At 41.3% G+C, this 17,568-nt stretch overlaps 1 protein-coding gene across 3 annotated transcripts in view; it reads right to left on the minus strand.

The window, feature by feature from the left end:
- Positions 1 to 2,876: 2,876 nt before the first annotated feature.
- The window catches only part of cdin1 (CDAN1 interacting nuclease 1), a 107,708-nt gene continuing 93,016 nt past the window's right edge, over positions 2,877 to 17,568 (minus strand). For 2 of the 3 annotated variants that reach the window (XM_084096615.1, XM_084096613.1), the window contains exon 12: positions 3,036 to 3,348. In XM_084096615.1, the coding sequence (XP_083952741.1) occupies positions 3,156 to 3,348 (193 nt within the window). In that variant the 3' untranslated portion in view covers positions 3,036 to 3,155. Of the gene's footprint in view, positions 3,014 to 3,035; positions 3,349 to 17,568 lie in introns of those variants that run through there. The other variant, XM_084096614.1, reaches the window with a different exon arrangement.

A 17,568-nucleotide genomic window follows, 5' to 3' on the forward strand; every position in this document is an offset into this window, starting at 1 on the left:
TTTATACTGTACAAACTGTATATTCTATCTCCTTACACTAACCCTACCCCTAAACCTGCCCATCACAGAAAACTTTCTGCATTTTTACATTTTCAAAAAAATATCATTTAGTATGTTTATTAACCCATTTCCCTCATGGGGATCGCTGGCTGGTGCCCACAATGGAGGTGATCTCAGGTTTTACCATCCTTGTGGGGACATTTGGTTCCCACAATGTAATATAAACCAAAACACACACACACACACACACACACACACACACACACACACACACACACACAGAGTGAAGTTTCACTGACAAAACCACTGCAAAACAACTGTGGTTTGCAAACATGAAAAGTATAGTTATATAAGTGCATATGAATATAAACTCCGCCCAGAAATGTACAGTATTGTTCAAAAGTTTGTGGTCAGTAAGATTTTTTATTTGAAAGAAATTAATACTTTTATTCATCAAGGACGCATTAAACTGATCAAAAGTGACAGTAAAGACATTTATAATGTTACAAAAGATTATATTTCAAATAAATGTTGTTCTTTTGAACTTTCTATTCATCAAAGAATCCTGAAAAATAAAATGTTTCAGTTTCCACAAAAATCAGAACTGTTTTCAACACTGATAATAATCATAAATGTTTCTTGATCATAAATCCTCATATTAGAGTGATTTCTGAAGGATCATGTGACACTGAAGACTGGAGTAATGATGCTGAAATTCAGCTTTGATCACAGGAATAAATTACACTTTACTATATATTCACATAGAAAACAGCTGATTTACATTGGAATAATATTTCTCTGTTTTTACTGTATTTTTTAGACTTTTCTCACTCATTAAGCTCAACCATTCAATCAGTGTTTGTCTCAACTGTAACGAATGACATTTTCTACAACTTTATTAGACTCAACACTGAATATTTTATCCACAAAAGTATCATATAAAGTAAATGTAAAATGACACATTACATCATGTAATAATGGATACAGTGCTAATATTAATTTCAGTAAGAGTTTCAGGCTTCTGTAGTGGATCTGGATTAAACCGCTGCTGATGTAAGAGCATGTGTGTGTGTGTGTGTGAAGCAGCACATAATAACACACCTGCTGCTGTGCTGACAGATGAATATGTTAATAACTGAGCAGAAACAGCTGCGGATCTCCATCAGACTCCATCCTGCACTCGAGGAGCTCAAACTTCTCAACGGCAGAGACATGCAGCCGGGCTATTGCACACTGCGGACCAATAGTGTGTGTGTGTGTGTGTGTGTGTTAATGTTCATATGTGAATAAAAGCCCAAATAAATCTGTTCATCATATAGTGATCTCAGATTAAGCGCTTCATTCATGAGGATTTATTTTACAGTCTCTTAATAAACGACGTTCTGAAGCATCAAAGTTTTGGGTAAACTATGAAAGCTCGTTTCCACCACACAATAAAACATTTTAAAAGATAACTTCATCTCACATTTGTTACTTTATATCACACAATTCTGACCTTATATCACACAATTGCAACTTCATATCTCACAAATCTTACTTTCTAACAGAATTGAGACTATATCACGCAATTCTCATATAAACTTGCAATTGTGAGAAAAAAAGTCAGAATTGTGATGTTTTAATTCTGTGGCGGACACACACTTCACAGTGAACAGTGGACGGCCTGAAATCTCGGAGGTGTCTTTAAAAATATCTTGATGTTTGAAAGATGACTGGAAGTGTTCAGAAACACATGGGCTGTCCACTAGACGAGCGCGCTGAACTCCAGCGTTCAGTGACATTAATGAGCTCCTGAATCTGAAGCAGAAACATGTACACATCACCGCAGCACATCTGATTTACACCGATCATCAGGAACACAATCACAGGAACTCTCCGGAGGAACTGACTCGCCGTTCACCGTGTTTTTCCTTCTTTCTGTCCGTGTGAGGCTCCTGATCCAGGGTTAGGGGTTTATGGGTAACACATCACGAGAGGCTCGACTGAGAGACGGTCCTCATTAACCCTAAAGCCTGCTGGATCATATTCTGATTCACACATTCATAATTCCTCTAATGATGAACATGATTGTACAAACGTCCTCCTTCAGCTCGAGCTTCACGTCTTTCTGTGTCAAATCTGCCCTGATTTATCAACGAAACGCAAGAATAACTTTGATATTGTTAGTAATATTTCAGCTGGACTGAAGCAGCTTCGCTTGATTATCATACATCATTTATTATCATAATCACGCGTATCAAATATGATCATCAGGCTTTTGAGGAAGGTTTATTTGTTCATCTCTCAATCATCATTGTATTGCATTGCATTATATGATTTAAAACTACAGAGCTTTGATCATTAAACTAAGCATTTAAATATCATCATAAGACGACAATATTGGCAAATATTGATATTTATATGCATTTTATGTCAGTATCTGCTATAATGCTAAAAATATCTTATTGATTTACATCACAAGCATCAAAATGTCATATTTTTATCCATTTTAATATCAACATCTGCAGCAAATTTCATATTTTTGCTCAGTTTGGGGAATAAATCTGAGCTGCTTTTCCTCCATATTCTCACTTTACCAGACGATATCAGCTATAAACTTTGTATAGACGGTTTAATATTGAAAGCATGAAAGTATTCATTACTTTAATGAGCTCATTGTTTCTGCCTTTAATTATTGCATTGTTTAAATTAATACATTTTTAACTAACTGTGCTTTTGTATATGTACATTTGTGAAATACATAACTTAGTTCCCTCTGATAACAGTAATGTGGCTCATGTTCTGTAGAGCTGCTTTGAAACGATGTGTATTGTGAAAAGCGCTATACAAATAAATGTGAATTGAATTGAACTGAATTAATGAAGTGTTGCATTATAGAAAGAATGGATGTCTCGGACTCGTGTCGTGTGTCAGGCTGTGCAGGGTTACGGAGATCAGACAGGAATCTCTCATATCTCTGTTATCTCTCCACGGCTCGACAGAAGAGGAAGTTTTGCAGAGCGTCACTCGAAGCCTCAGAAGATAAACACACAATATATGAAGAACACAACTTTATTACAGCAGAACACACACACACACACACACTCTGAGTGAACGTGGAGCCGCCCAGCGCTACCTGCAGCTTTACACCCCGATGGCTGGAGTTCACCGGGAGGTCAGGGCAGATGTTCGCCAGTCCTCTCGCTCTGCAGGAAAGCTGAATGGCTTCCGGCTCCACACGGGGTCGGCCCGTGACACAGGGTCACGATGTCTGAGGGGAAGCCGTCCTTCAGCAGGATCCCTCGCTCACGCTCGCAGTCCAGATCCGATATAAACCCGTACCAGTAGATGACCAGACCCGGACCGAACCTGCACACACACACACACACACGTTACGCTTCATGAAGAACTTAACCATGTTTAAATACGGCAGGGAATCAACATTGTCATTTTTTATTCAGCTTTTAATGTTGTTTATGTGTCTATGTGGTGTTTTTAATATGCTTTAAGACAAACCATGTGTAAATTCATAAGTCGACACCATTGCTGAGTATTTCCTCCTTAAAACTGCAGTGAACCAAAGACAGTCTCAAAAACACGCTTTGAAATCGCTGGTGTTTCTGACGTCACAAACTACCTTGTAACCAATCAGATCAACGTGTGATCGTCAACCAGTGGATCTCTGAGCTGAGCGAGTGAGTGGAGGCGGGGCTCATTTGCATATTCATAGAACCGCACATACTAAATGAGGCAAGGGTGTCGAGTTACATTCAAGATATTTTAAGGCATGAAAAACGTTTACATATGTAATTTTGTTGTTCAAAGATGAGTTTTAAGGGATACAATGATGGACTACAGGAGGACTTTAACATCAGCTAACTGTTAGTAATCCAATTGACAACGACTAGCTGTTCAGTTCAGTTCTGCTCGTGCGGTCGTGAACGATCATGAGTGAATCAGTTTAAAAGATGTGCTTGTCTAAACTGAAGAGTTGAAAATCTCAGTCTCACGCAGACTGTCAGCGTAACCTCTGACCCTCACTGGAAGATCCAGTGGATTGGATTGTGAAAAATGAAAGATTGGGGATTATGAAAGATTATTTTAAAAAAGGAATAAAAACATGAGGGAATATATTCATTTTAATTGTATCTATTCCAGTATTTCCCAACAGTTGTTGCATAAACGTAGCTCTGATGAGCCATCACAACTACTGTAACATCAGACCGGATGACATACAGTCGTGCTCTTCTACTGACTGCTGGGTTTGGAAGAGGTCAGAGGAATCTGAAGGAAAACAAGAAGTTCATGGGCACATTGGATGTCACGGGAGTCTGAAAAGAGTTGAGAAGACGAGAGAACGAGCTTCAGGAGCAGATAACAGCACCGGTGGCGAAGGGTTCGGGGTTTAACACGCGCTCGTAACCCGAGGGAGGCGTCCAAACACCGAAGGCAAAAACACAAAGGCCGCTGCATGTACTTCAATGCAAAGCTTCCATAAATAAAGGCATAAATGGACACAGGGCTCCAATTATAATAGAGGTCTATTATGTGGGCCACCGCTTCGCCACCTCAATCTGGCACAAGTATCGCTCGGGGGAAGTCAGTGATCTTCCAATAAACATCTAACTGCGTAACGAGTCGGTGAAATTGTTTGTGAAATGTAGCTAATTTGTGTGGCGTTGGCTTTGGAGAGAGTGGGACGCCGCTGAGACATGCTGCCATTAGCGTAACGAGCGCACGCTTCTGAGTTTAAAGCAGGTGCCATGCTGGTTAAAAAGGCATTTTAATGAGAGCGCAGCACTTAAGAACAAAAAGCGAAAGGAGGTGCTGAGAGTGAGCCGGCGTTTGAGTGGCCTCCTCCCCGTCAATGCACACACATAATCACGGCGTAACTGAATAACTAATTACAGCTCTCTGTGGTGTCATCTCAAATCTCAGATCCTGCAGCTTCCAGAGCACACCTTTCTCCATCTAAACACACTGAACCCTTTCTCCATCTAAACACACTGAAACCTTTCTCCATCTAAACACACTGCACCCTTTCTCCATCTAAACACACTGAACCCTTTCTCCATCTAAACACACTGAACCCTTTCTCCATCTAAACACACTGCACCCTTTCTCCATCTAAACACACTGAACCCTTTCTCCATCTAAACACACTGCACTGAACCCTTTCTCCATCTAAACACACTGAAACCTTTCTCCATCTAAACACACTGAACCCTTTCTCCATCTAAACACACTGCACTGAACCCTTTCTCCATCTAAACACACTGCACCCTTTCTCCATCTAAACACACTGCACTGCACCCTTTCTCCATCTAAACACACTGCACTGCACCCTTTCTCCATCTAAACACACTGAACCCTTTCTCCATCTAAACACACTGAACCCTTTCTCCATCTAAACACACTGCACCCTTTCTCCATCTAAACACACTGAAACCTTTCTCCATCTAAACACACTGAACCCTTTCTCCATCTAAACACACTGCACCCTTTCTCCATCTAAACACACTGCACCCTTTCTCCATCTAAACACACTGAAACCTTTCTCCATCTAAACACACTGCACCCTTTCTCCATCTAAACACACTGCACCCTTTCTCCATCTAAACACACCACACTGAAACCTTTCTCCATCTAAACACACTGCACCCTTTCTCCATCTAAACACACCACACTGAAACCTTTCTCCATCTAAACACACTGCACCCTTTCTCCATCTAAACACACCACACTGAAACCTTTCTCCATCTAAACACACTGCACCCTTTCTCCATCTAAACACACTGCACCCTTTCTCCATCTAAACACACTGAAACCTTTCTCCATCTAAACACACTGCACCCTTTCTCCATCTAAACACACTGCACCCTTTCTCCATCTAAACACACCACACTGAAACCTTTCTCCATCTAAACACACTGCACCCTTTCTCCATCTAAACACACCACACTGAAACCTTTCTCCATCTAAACACACTGCACCCTTTCTCCATCTAAACACACCACACTGAAACCTTTCTCCATCTAAACACACTGCACCCTTTCTCCATCTAAACACACTGAACCCTTTCTCCATCTAAACACACTGCACCCTTTCTCCATCTAAACACACCACACTGAAACCTTTCTCCATCTAAACACACCACACTGAAACCTTTCTCCATCTAAACACACTGAAACCTTTCTCCATCTAAACACACTGCACCCTTTCTCCATCTAAACACACTGAACCCTTTCTCCATCTAAACACACTGAACCCTTTCTCCATCTAAACACACTGCACCCTTTCTCCATCTAAACACACTGAACCCTTTCTCCATCTAAACACACTGCACCCTTTCTCAATCTAAACACACTGAAACCTTTCTCCATCTAAACACACTGAACCCTTTCTCCATCTAAACACACTGCACCCTTTCTCCATCTAAACACACTGAAACCTTTCTCCATCTAAACACACTGAAACCTTTCTCCATCTAAACACACTGCACCCTTTCTCCATCTAAACACACTGAAACCTTTCTCCATCTAAACACACTGCACCCTTTCTCCATCTAAACACACCACACTGAAACCTTTCTCCATCTAAACACACCACACTGAAACCTTTCTCCATCTAAACACACTGCACCCTTTCTCCATCTAAACACACCACACTGAAACCTTTCTCCATCTAAACACACTGAACCCTTTCTCCATCTAAACACACTGAAACCTTTCTCCATCTAAACACACTGAAACCTTTCTCCATCTAAACACACTGCACCCTTTCTCCATCTAAACACACCACACTGAAACCTTTCTCCATCTAAACACACTGCACCCTTTCTCCATCTAAACACACTGCACCCTTTCTCAATCTAAACACACTGAAACCTTTCTCCATCTAAACACACTGAAACCTTTCTCCATCTAAACACACTGCACCCTTTCTCCATCTAAACACACTGCACCCTTTCTCCATCTAAACACACTGCACCCTTTCTCCATCTAAACACACTGCACCCTTTCTCCATCTAAACACACTGAAACCTTTCTCCATCTAAACACACTGAAACCTTTCTCCATCTAAACACACTGCACCCTTTCTCCATCTAAACACACTGAAACCTTTCTCCATCTAAACACACTGCACCCTTTCTCCATCTAAACACACTGAACCCTTTCTCCATCTAAACACACTGCACCCTTTCTCCATCTAAACACACTGCACCCTTTCTCCATCTAAACACACTGAATCCTTTCTCCATCTAAACACACTGCAACCTTTCTCCATCTAAACACACTGAACCCTTTCTCCATCTAAACACACTGAAACCTTTCTCCATCTAAACACACTGCACCCTTTCTCCATCTAAACACACTGCACCCTTTCTCCATCTAAACACACTGCACCCTTTCTCCATCTAAACACACTGCACCCTTTCTCCATCTAAACACACCCCTTTCTCCATCTAAACACACTGCACCCTTTCTCCATCTAAACACACTGAAACCTTTCTCCATCTAAACACACTGCACTAAACCCTTTCTCCATCTAAACACACTGCACCCTTTCTCCATCTAAACACACTGCACTAAACCCTTTCTCCATCTAAACACACTGAACCCTTTCTCCATCTAAACACACTGAACCCTTTCTCCATCTAAACACACTGCACTAAACCCTTTCTCCATCTAAACACACTGGACCCTTTCTCCATCTAAACACACTGAACCCTTTCTCCATCTAAACACACTGCACCCTTTCTCCATCTAAACACACTGAACCCTTTCTCCATCTAAACACACTGAACCCTTTCTCCATCTAAACACACTGCACCCTTTCTCCATCTAAACACACTGAACCCTTTCTCCATCTAAACACACTGAAACCTTTCTCCATCTAAACACACTGCACCCTTTCTCCATCTAAACACACTGCACCCTTTCTCCATCTAAACACACTGCACCCTTTCTCCATCTAAACACACTGCACCCTTTCTCCATCTAAACACACTGAAACCTTTCTCCACCTAAACACACTGCACCCTTTCTCCATCTAAACACACTGAAACCTTTCTCCATCTAAACACACTGCACCCTTTCTCCATCTAAACACACTGCACCCTTTCTCCATCTAAACACACTGCACCCTTTCTCCATCTAAACACACTGCACCCTTTCTCCATCTAAACACACTGAACCCTTTCTCCATCTAAACACACTGAAACCTTTCTCCATCTAAACACACTGAACCCTTTCTCCATCTAAACACACTGAACCCTTTCTCCATCTAAACACACTGAACCCTTTCTCCATCTAAACACACTGAACCCTTTCTCCATCTAAACACACTGCACTAAACCATCTAAACACACTGCACTAAACCCTTTCTCCATCTAAACACACTGAACCCTTTCTCCATCTAAACACACTGCACCCTTTCTCCATCTAAACACACTGCACCCTTTCTCCATCTAAACACACCCCTTTCTCCATCTAAACACACTGAACCCTTTCTCCATCTAGACACACTGAACCCTTTCTCCATCTAAACACACTAAAACCTTTCTCCATCTAAACACACTGCACTAAACCCTTTCTCCATCTAAACACACTGCACCCTTTCTCCATCTAAACACACTGCACCCTTTCTCCATCTAAACACACTGAACCCTTTCTCCATCTAAACACACTGCACCCTTTCTCCATCTAAACACACTGAACCCTTTCTCCATCTAAACACACTGCACTGCACCCTTTCTCCATCTAAACACACTGCACTGAACCCTTTCTCCATCTAAACACACTGAACCCTTTCTCCATCTAAACACACTGAACCCTTTCTCCATCTAAACACACTGAACCCTTTCTCCATCTAAACACACTGAACCCTTTCTCCATCTAAACACACTGAAACCTTTCTCCATCTAGACACACTGAACCCTTTCTCCATCTAAACACACTGAACCCTTTCTCCATCTAAACACACTGAACCCTTTCTCCATCTAGACACACTGAACCCTTTCTCCATCTAGACACACTGAACCCTTTCTCCATCTAAACACACTAAACCCTTTCTCCATCTAGACACACTGAACCCTTTCTCCATCTAAACACACTAAACCCTTTCTCCATCTAAACACACTGAACCCTTTCTCCATCTAAACACACTGAAACCTTTCTCCATCTAAACACACTGAACCCTTTCTCCATCTAAACACACTGAACCCTTTCTCCATCTAAACACACTGAACCCTTTCTCCATCTAAACACACTGAACCCTTTCTCCATCTAAACACACTGCACTAAACCATCTAAACACACTGCACTAAACCCTTTCTCCATCTAAACACACTGAACCCTTTCTCCATCTAAACACACTGAACCCTTTCTCCATCTAAACACACTGAACCCTTTCTCCATCTAAACACACTGAACCCTTTCTCCATCTAAACACACTGAACCCTTTCTCCATCTAGACACACTGAACCCTTTCTCCATCTAAACACACTAAACCCTTTCTCCATCTAAACACACTGCACTAAACCCTTTCTCCATCTAAACACACTGAACCCTTTCTCCATCTAAACACACTGCACCCTTTCTCCATCTAAACACACTGAACCCTTTCTCCATCTAAACACACTGCACCCTTTCTCCATCTAAACACACTGAACCCTTTCTCCATCTAAACACACTGCACTGCACCCTTTCTCCATCTAAACACACTGCACTGAACCCTTTCTCCATCTAAACACACTGAACCCTTTCTCCATCTAAACACACTGAACCCTTTCTCCATCTAAACACACTGAACCCTTTCTCCATCTAAACACACTGAACCCTTTCTCCATCTAAACACTAGTGCTGTAGCGGTGCGTCGATGACGTCGACGCGTCGACGTCAAAATTACGTCGACGTCATATTTTTTGCGTCGACGCTTCTTTATTTATTTATTTTTTTTGTACCATTCCCGGAGGTACAGCTCGCCACACACACACCGCCCGCCGTGTTATTCTGTCATGTTTTCTCCCTTTCTTTCCAAACCGCGACAAACGCCTGTCTCCTTTCTCTGCAGAATGTGATAAATCCGCTCAACCAATCACAGCGCACCATTCCACGCATTGTAAACAGTAACGGTGGCGCTTTGAATACACCCGGCATCCTAGTTTTCCTTATCTACTTTGCACTTTTTGATCAACAAACAAACAAAAAAATGAATACATTTGACGGCATTGATGGACCTGTGGTGGATTCTGCCGTAGGGAAGAAACGTAAGCTATCGAAATCTAATCATTTACGTGAGGAGATTAACAAGATGAGGCACGCGGGAGGAAGAGAAATGCCGACTGTTGCTTGTTCTCACACTGCGTCAAACTTCTGTCGAATGCTGACACGTGAACCCCAGGGGATCTTTTAAAAAAATTCTTGTACTCAGTCAACGAAAACCGAGCAGGACCAAGCCATTTTACAGCTGATCGCCGTCAAAAAATTTCAGAAGGTATTTCTTAGCGATGGCTGATTGAATGTAGCCTATGTTTAGTCCAGTACGTGCTAAATATAAGATTAGTATTGACCGAGTTCAGAGGCTGTCATGTGGATCAACTTACTTTGTTGTGTATTTTCAACAGTTTCAATATGAAAAATAACTTTTATATTGATTCAATGGATTAATTGCATTTAAAAAAAAAAAACGTGTCATGAATTTATTGCATTTTTGGGAAAAAAATAATCTAAAAAATAATCAAAATCTGGATTTGAATTATTTATGTTATTATAACCTAAAGATGCTATGTGAAAGTTTGAAACAGAAAATAGTGGTTTTAATCTTGCCACTTTCTTGGTAAAGAAAATCAATTTTTTACTCAAATTAATCAAAATGGATTTATCACGTTTATACTATATTATTCAGAAGTAAACATTGTAGCTGACAGTGTGTTTGTCAGAATGTTTATTTTTTAAACCACAACCTTCTAAGTGCTTCTTTTACTGATATATTTAACAATATCTTTTGCATTTCTCATCCAAACAACGTCAAACTTGGCACTGCACTTACTCGTGCCCAGACAGCTGTCGAGTTTGAAATCCATCGGAGTAACGGTTCGAGAGATATGCGAATAACAGACAGGATAATTAATTCAAATTAGTCGTTAGATTAGTCGACTAATCGATAAAATAATCGCCCGACTAATCGTTTAATAAATAATCGTTTACCCCAGCCCTACTAAACACACTGCACCCTTTCTCCATCTAAACACACTGCACCCTTTCTCTATCTAAACACACTGAACCCTTTCTCCATCTAAACACACTGCACTGCACCCTTTCTCCATCTAAACACACTGCACTGAACCCTTTCTCCATCTAAACACACTGCACCCTTTCTCCATCTAAACACACTGAACCCTTTCTCCATCTAAACACACTGCACCCTTTCTCCATCTAAACACACTGAACCCTTTCTCCATCTAAACACACTGCACTGCACCCTTTCTCCATCTAAACACACTGAACCCTTTCTCCATCTAAACACACTGAACCCTTTCTCCATCTAAACACACTGCACTGCACCCTTTCTCCATCTAAACACACTGAACTGCACCCTTTCTCCATCTAAACACACTACATTGAACGCTTTCTCCATATAAACACACCGTATTCAAATGTGAACGTCCCTCAGCTTCAGGCTTTTCTCACGTTACGATCAACATTGGAAAGTGACATTCATGACCAGACAAAATTAAAATCGTCCTTCAGTTTATCACAAATCTTGATTATTTTTGTCAAATCACATGCATTCTTGTTGCTTGAGCAATTTTGTCATTCTGAAGTAGCTCCACATGAATGAAGTTCATTCTTAATTACATTGCATGTCTTTCTGCTCAGCCTGTGTAATATTCTGCTAAAGTTGCAGGGGTTTTCCTCACAATATGTTGTCAAAAAGTTGAAAATATATTAATTATAACTTTGCACAAGTCAGTGAGTGTTTCTAGCATGTGTATTTTAAAGTTGCGATGAAACAGAAGTAGCAACATCTTTTCTCATGTATCACGACAAACATCCGAGAGTAATGTGTTATTTTAAAAAAAAGTAGGGTGGAGCTTGGTTCTATGCATTGGTTGTTGATTGGATGTTGAGATTTGGGTGTGGCTCTCTGAAGTGTATGCAGCTGAGCTTGCAGAGGGCGGGGTTCAAAAGCAACGAATGATTGAAGAATCGGGCATACATCACCAGAGAGAAGACCAACGCTTCACTGGAAGACCCACATAAAAATTACCAGGTCAAGAAGAAAAAATGTAAACCTGCATGGATGATTCATTCATAATACGATCAATAAGAGGCATTTATAAACTAGATAGGGTGCGTTTTAGTGTTAACTCAGGGTCATAAATGAACTTTTCCATTAAGAGCCAATATTGATTTCCAGAGGAATTTTCTTTAACCTTCGCAAGCGCGGATTTTATAATTACCTGATTAAATGTCTTTATTGCCTTATATTTAACCAATTACTTCAGAATACTACAGATTGTTACTAAAAAAATTGGTATAGACAGACTGTTTAAAACTGTTCATACAGGCATTTACACAAAAATCACAATAACATTATGAGATTAATGTAAAATTACAGTCTACATAAAGTATATCAATTGTACCATTAAAAGACAAGGTAGGGCTGCAGTATTATGACAAAATCACTATTATTGACAATTGCTCTTGATATTGCAATGATTATTATTAAATTTGATTAATACATAAAAAATGGGTGTTTTCAGTGGTGACTAATCTAAACAACTGCTCAACAGAAACTCTCCCATTCTCTTTACTTTATATACAAATGACTGTATTAGTATAAATACTGCAAGAATAATTACATTATTAAATACTCTGATGACACTGTAATACTAGGTTTGTCAGATAAAAGATGGTACACATCTGAATATCATTCAGAAATTATGAACTTTACGCAGTGTGAAGCAAATCACCTTACTGTAAATGTTGGGAAATTATATTTGATGGGAAAGGATTAGGTGATTATATTCATGACACCATTATTGGGTGCGGTCATCAATTCTTCTTTTAGCCCATATTTAAAATTTGTTCAGAATTTCAGCAAATGACTGTATTCAGAGGATTATGTTTTAATTTTATTAGGCAGGTCTAGGTATATAGGGTTTGCATTGAGTCACTTTCCCGGAGGAACACACTCCCTCAGCCGGACTGAGTGTCAGAAGAGCTGCTGAGTGACTGGATTTAATAGAAAAAACTGAAAACGCCAGTAAAACAAACGATTATCAATTTAAGCTAAAGTTTGGACTCAATATAGTGTTCCTTACAACTTACCAAAGATCCAGTGATCCGTGGATATTGACAGGAAGGCAGGAATCGCGTTACCTGACATTTATATGTGCCTGATTTCGACGCCAGTGAAGTACAAATTTACCTTTGAACGCTTTATATAAATACAATATAGGTCTAAATCCATGTGATCACTTCTATCAAGTAAGGGATAATGTACATCTAACCGGCTGTTATCTCAAAATAAACCTGACAGGTTCATCAGGATCAGGTCTTCTGGTCTTCCATCAATCTGAAGGGGGTTTATTCTGAGATCACTCACACACACACACACACACACCCCTGAAGGGGGTTTATTCTGAGATAACAACCGGCTGGATGTACATTATCCCGCTTATTACATGGCTACTTGCCACATAAGTAAATAATTAGACATGAAATATTGGTCTGAGTTGTATCTTATAATCCAACAGTGTACAATGTCTCGGGTTACAACTGTAACCCTTTTTCCTTGAGAAGGGAACGAGACACTGCATCAATATGACACTTTGGGGAATGCCCCCCAGCGTAACGGGTCTGAAACATGAATGAAACTATTGCAATCCTGATTGGCGTTGCGTCATGACGTAACATGTAACGGCATACACAGAAGCTACAAAGGGATGCCGGCACACAACAGAGTTAGCTTTTTGCGATGAAGTAAGTCACTCCCAGGCAGGGGAAGGCGTGGCGAAGGGACGCAGTGTCTCGTTTCCTTCTCAGGGAACAAGGGTTACAGTCGTAACCTGAGACGTTCCCTTTCTGAGTCGATACGGCACTTTGGGGAATGAGTACCCACTATGCCACAATGAGTCCTGCCTGTCCCAGTGTGAAGCTGCGCACAGGCAGCACGAGAGTGCCTGTCGTAGAAGGAATGTCCAGGCTATAGAATCTGATGAATGTATGAGGTGTGGCCCATCCTGAGGTGTGACCCAAGTGTGCATTGCACACTTCTTGGATCGGGGCCCCTGAAAGGAGGGCTCTAGAGCAGTGGTTCCCAAACCTGTCCTGGAGTACCCCCAACAATGTGATAATGAGCTGATGAGTTGAATCAGGTGTGTTTGATTAGGGAGACAAAGAAAACGTGTTGGGGGTACTCCAGGACAGGTTTGGGAACCACTGCTCTAGAGGACACCATGCCTCTGGTTGAATGAACCCTCATGGCCAAGGTGAAGGCAAACTGCACACCTGATAGGCCATAGAGATAGCCTGAACGATCCAATTACTGATGGTCTGTTTGGATGGGGGAAGCCCCTTCTTGGGTGACCTGAAGCACATCAGCAACTGGTCTGACTTCCGCCAAGAAGAGGACCTCTTAATATAAATCTTGAGAGCTCTGACAGGGCAGAGCAAACAAAGTCTTTCTTCATCCGCTGTCACGTGAGGTGGAGGATTAAGAGCCTGCAGAACCGTAGGCCGTGCCACATTAGATGGCACTTTAGGCACATAGCCCGGCCTGGGATTCAAGATAGCCTTAATATCGCCTGGAGCAAACTCCAGACACCTATGAGATATTGAGAGCGTCTGAAGATCTCCTACTCTCCTCAGAGAAGTAATGGCTAATAAAAAAGCTACCTTGAGGGAAAGGTTCTTGGCCTCAGCCGACTCCAGAGGTTCGAAGGGGGGCCTCGACCAGCCCTTCGAGAACCACTGCCTGGTCCCATGTGGGAACTCTGGTACGAGCCGCAGTTCTCATCCTCCAAGCCCCACGGAGGAAACGTAAGACCAACTGATGTCTCCCCAGAGGCCCATCACCCAGAGGAGCATGGATGGCCGCAATGGCAGCCACGTACACCTTGAGTGTGGATGGGCTAAGGCCAGCCGAGAGGAGATTTTGGAGGAGGTCCAGCACTGAAGCCAATTGGGCAGTTAACTGGGTCCACCTCACACTCTCTACACCAAGTGGAAACACATTCCACTTTAGGCCATACAATCTCCAAGTGGAAGGAGATCTGGAACTGAGTATGGTCTCAACCACTTCAACCGACAGGGCAGCCTCTAGGTACTGAGCCCCCTCAGGGGCCAGGCCCAAAGTTTCCACAGGTCAGGTCGAGGGTGAATATTGAGCCCCCGGCCTGCAGAAGTTGGTCCCTCTTCAGAGGGATCTGCCAAGGCTGGCCTGCCAGGAGTGCTACGATGTTTGAAAACCATACTCGGGCCGGCCAGTACGGGCTACTAGAAGTAGGCTGATCCCATCTCAATGGACCCTCTCCAGAACTCCCGGGAGCAGAGCGATGGGGGGAAAAGCGTACAGGTGTAGCCTCGGCCACGTCTGTACCATGGCATCCAAACACAACGGGGCTGGATGGGTAAGAGAAAACCACAGTGGACAGTGGGACGTCCATCGAGACGTGAACAAATCCACTTCCACTTTTCTCGAGGGAACCTTTCATTTATCGACTTTACCACCTCGGTGTGAAGACTCCATTCCCCGGGCCTCAGCCCCTGCCTCGACAGGATGTCTGCTCTCCGCTCTCCGGTCCTCAGATCCGTCTTCTCAGGAGGCTGTGGGTAAGAGCGCCGCCTAGAGTCCCAAGCTCTCTGAGGGGGACCTCTAGAAGCGAAACTCTTCTTCTGTTCTGAATGGTAGGTTGAATTAAAATATCTAACTTCTCAAAGTCAGATAATATTCCATAATTCTAATTCCTTAGAATTAAATGTAGCCATATTCACCAGACATTACTGTTTTAATATTTATTTATACAGTCTTGTAATTACACGCTGCCTCAGCAAACGCGAGATTCGAGGCGTTACAATATACAGTGGGGAGAACAAGTGGTACAAATTTGATACACTGCCGATTTTGCAGGTTTTCCTACTTACAAAGCATGTAGAGGTCTGTAATTTTTATTATAGGTACACTTCAACTGTGAGAGACAGAATCTAAAAATCCAGAAAATCACATTGTATGATTTTTAAATAATTAATTTGCATTTTATTGCATGACATAAGTATTTGATCACATACCAACCAGTAAGAATTTCAGCTCTCGAAAGACCTGCTAGTTTTTCTTTAACCCCCTGGGGTCGGCGGTATCGCCGGCGATACCAGCTCGCTTTTTTTTATCAGTGTAAAATTGACTCAAAAATACTCTGTTGACTTTGATTTTCCATAGGAGTTTCATACATCAATCGATCCTGTTAAGTGTGTATTTTTTTTTTTGTGTATACTCACAATAAAAACAAAGTGTTGTGCTTTTCGCCAAATAAAGAAAAATAAACACGAAGCGAGTTCTGCCTTCTCTCTGTCAGTGTAGTCCATTCTGAAACGCGTCCGAAAATGAACCATAACTCAGCGAATACTCAGTCAAACAGTCACACAGGCATGAAGCTTGAATTCTCTTCTTTTAAATGAAGTAATTTTTATAAAAAACAAATATTCTCAGTTTATGTAATATGAGAAGAGAAAAAAGAATGAAAAGAGAGAGATGTCAGTCGTTCTCATCTCAGCTCATTATGTTTTAATTTGACTCCGCCCATGGAGAACGCGCGCTATTCAAACGCAAATGTGAGGCGATCCTGCAATCATGTGAAACGCCCACATCAGCTGTATAACACACACTGCGAGTTCACTTTCAGACTCATGTAGTACGACGCTGTGAGGAATAATACTATCTTGATAATAATCCTGGAAATTTTACCTCAGAAGTTCTGGAAGTTTCATTTCGAGGAGATCCCGCTGAGGAATAGGTCAGTTCTATGCTTTGTTCTAATCGCAAGTGTCTGTACACGCAAAAAGACTGTTTAAATATGAATCGCGTTTCTGTGCGTGAATGAATGAATGGACAGATGCACGCTGTTGTGTAGCTACTACAGCTGGCACAAATACTGTTTCAAAATGAATCGCGTTTCTGTGTGTGAATGAATGAACAGCTTTTACCAAACTCTATTGCTATACTAAGATGAGTAAAAATCGGATAAACAAAAAAACGACAACAAAAATCGGATAGATTATAAAGTTTTTACTGTAAAATACTGCCACATCAAATAAGCTTATAATGTTGCCAATTTCTGCTCATGTGTTAAATATATATGTTTTGTCAAAAATAATCAACTAAGATGTTAATAGTGTTTGTTCCAATGTAGGCGATATTCAAACTAATGAATCCTTAACTTTGAAAATTTTAATTGTTGTAATTGTATAACCTTTTTAATAAAATAGCTAAAATATATACAAGGATAGATGTAAACAAAAACTTAAAAGGTCAATATAAGCCTTCTCTTTAAAGCCTTCTGTTTTATTCGTGACACATTTGGGT

Source organism: Abramis brama (genome assembly GCF_963993115.1).
Source record: "Abramis brama genome assembly, chromosome: 21".
Lineage (NCBI taxonomy): Eukaryota > Metazoa > Chordata > Actinopteri > Cypriniformes > Leuciscidae > Abramis > Abramis brama.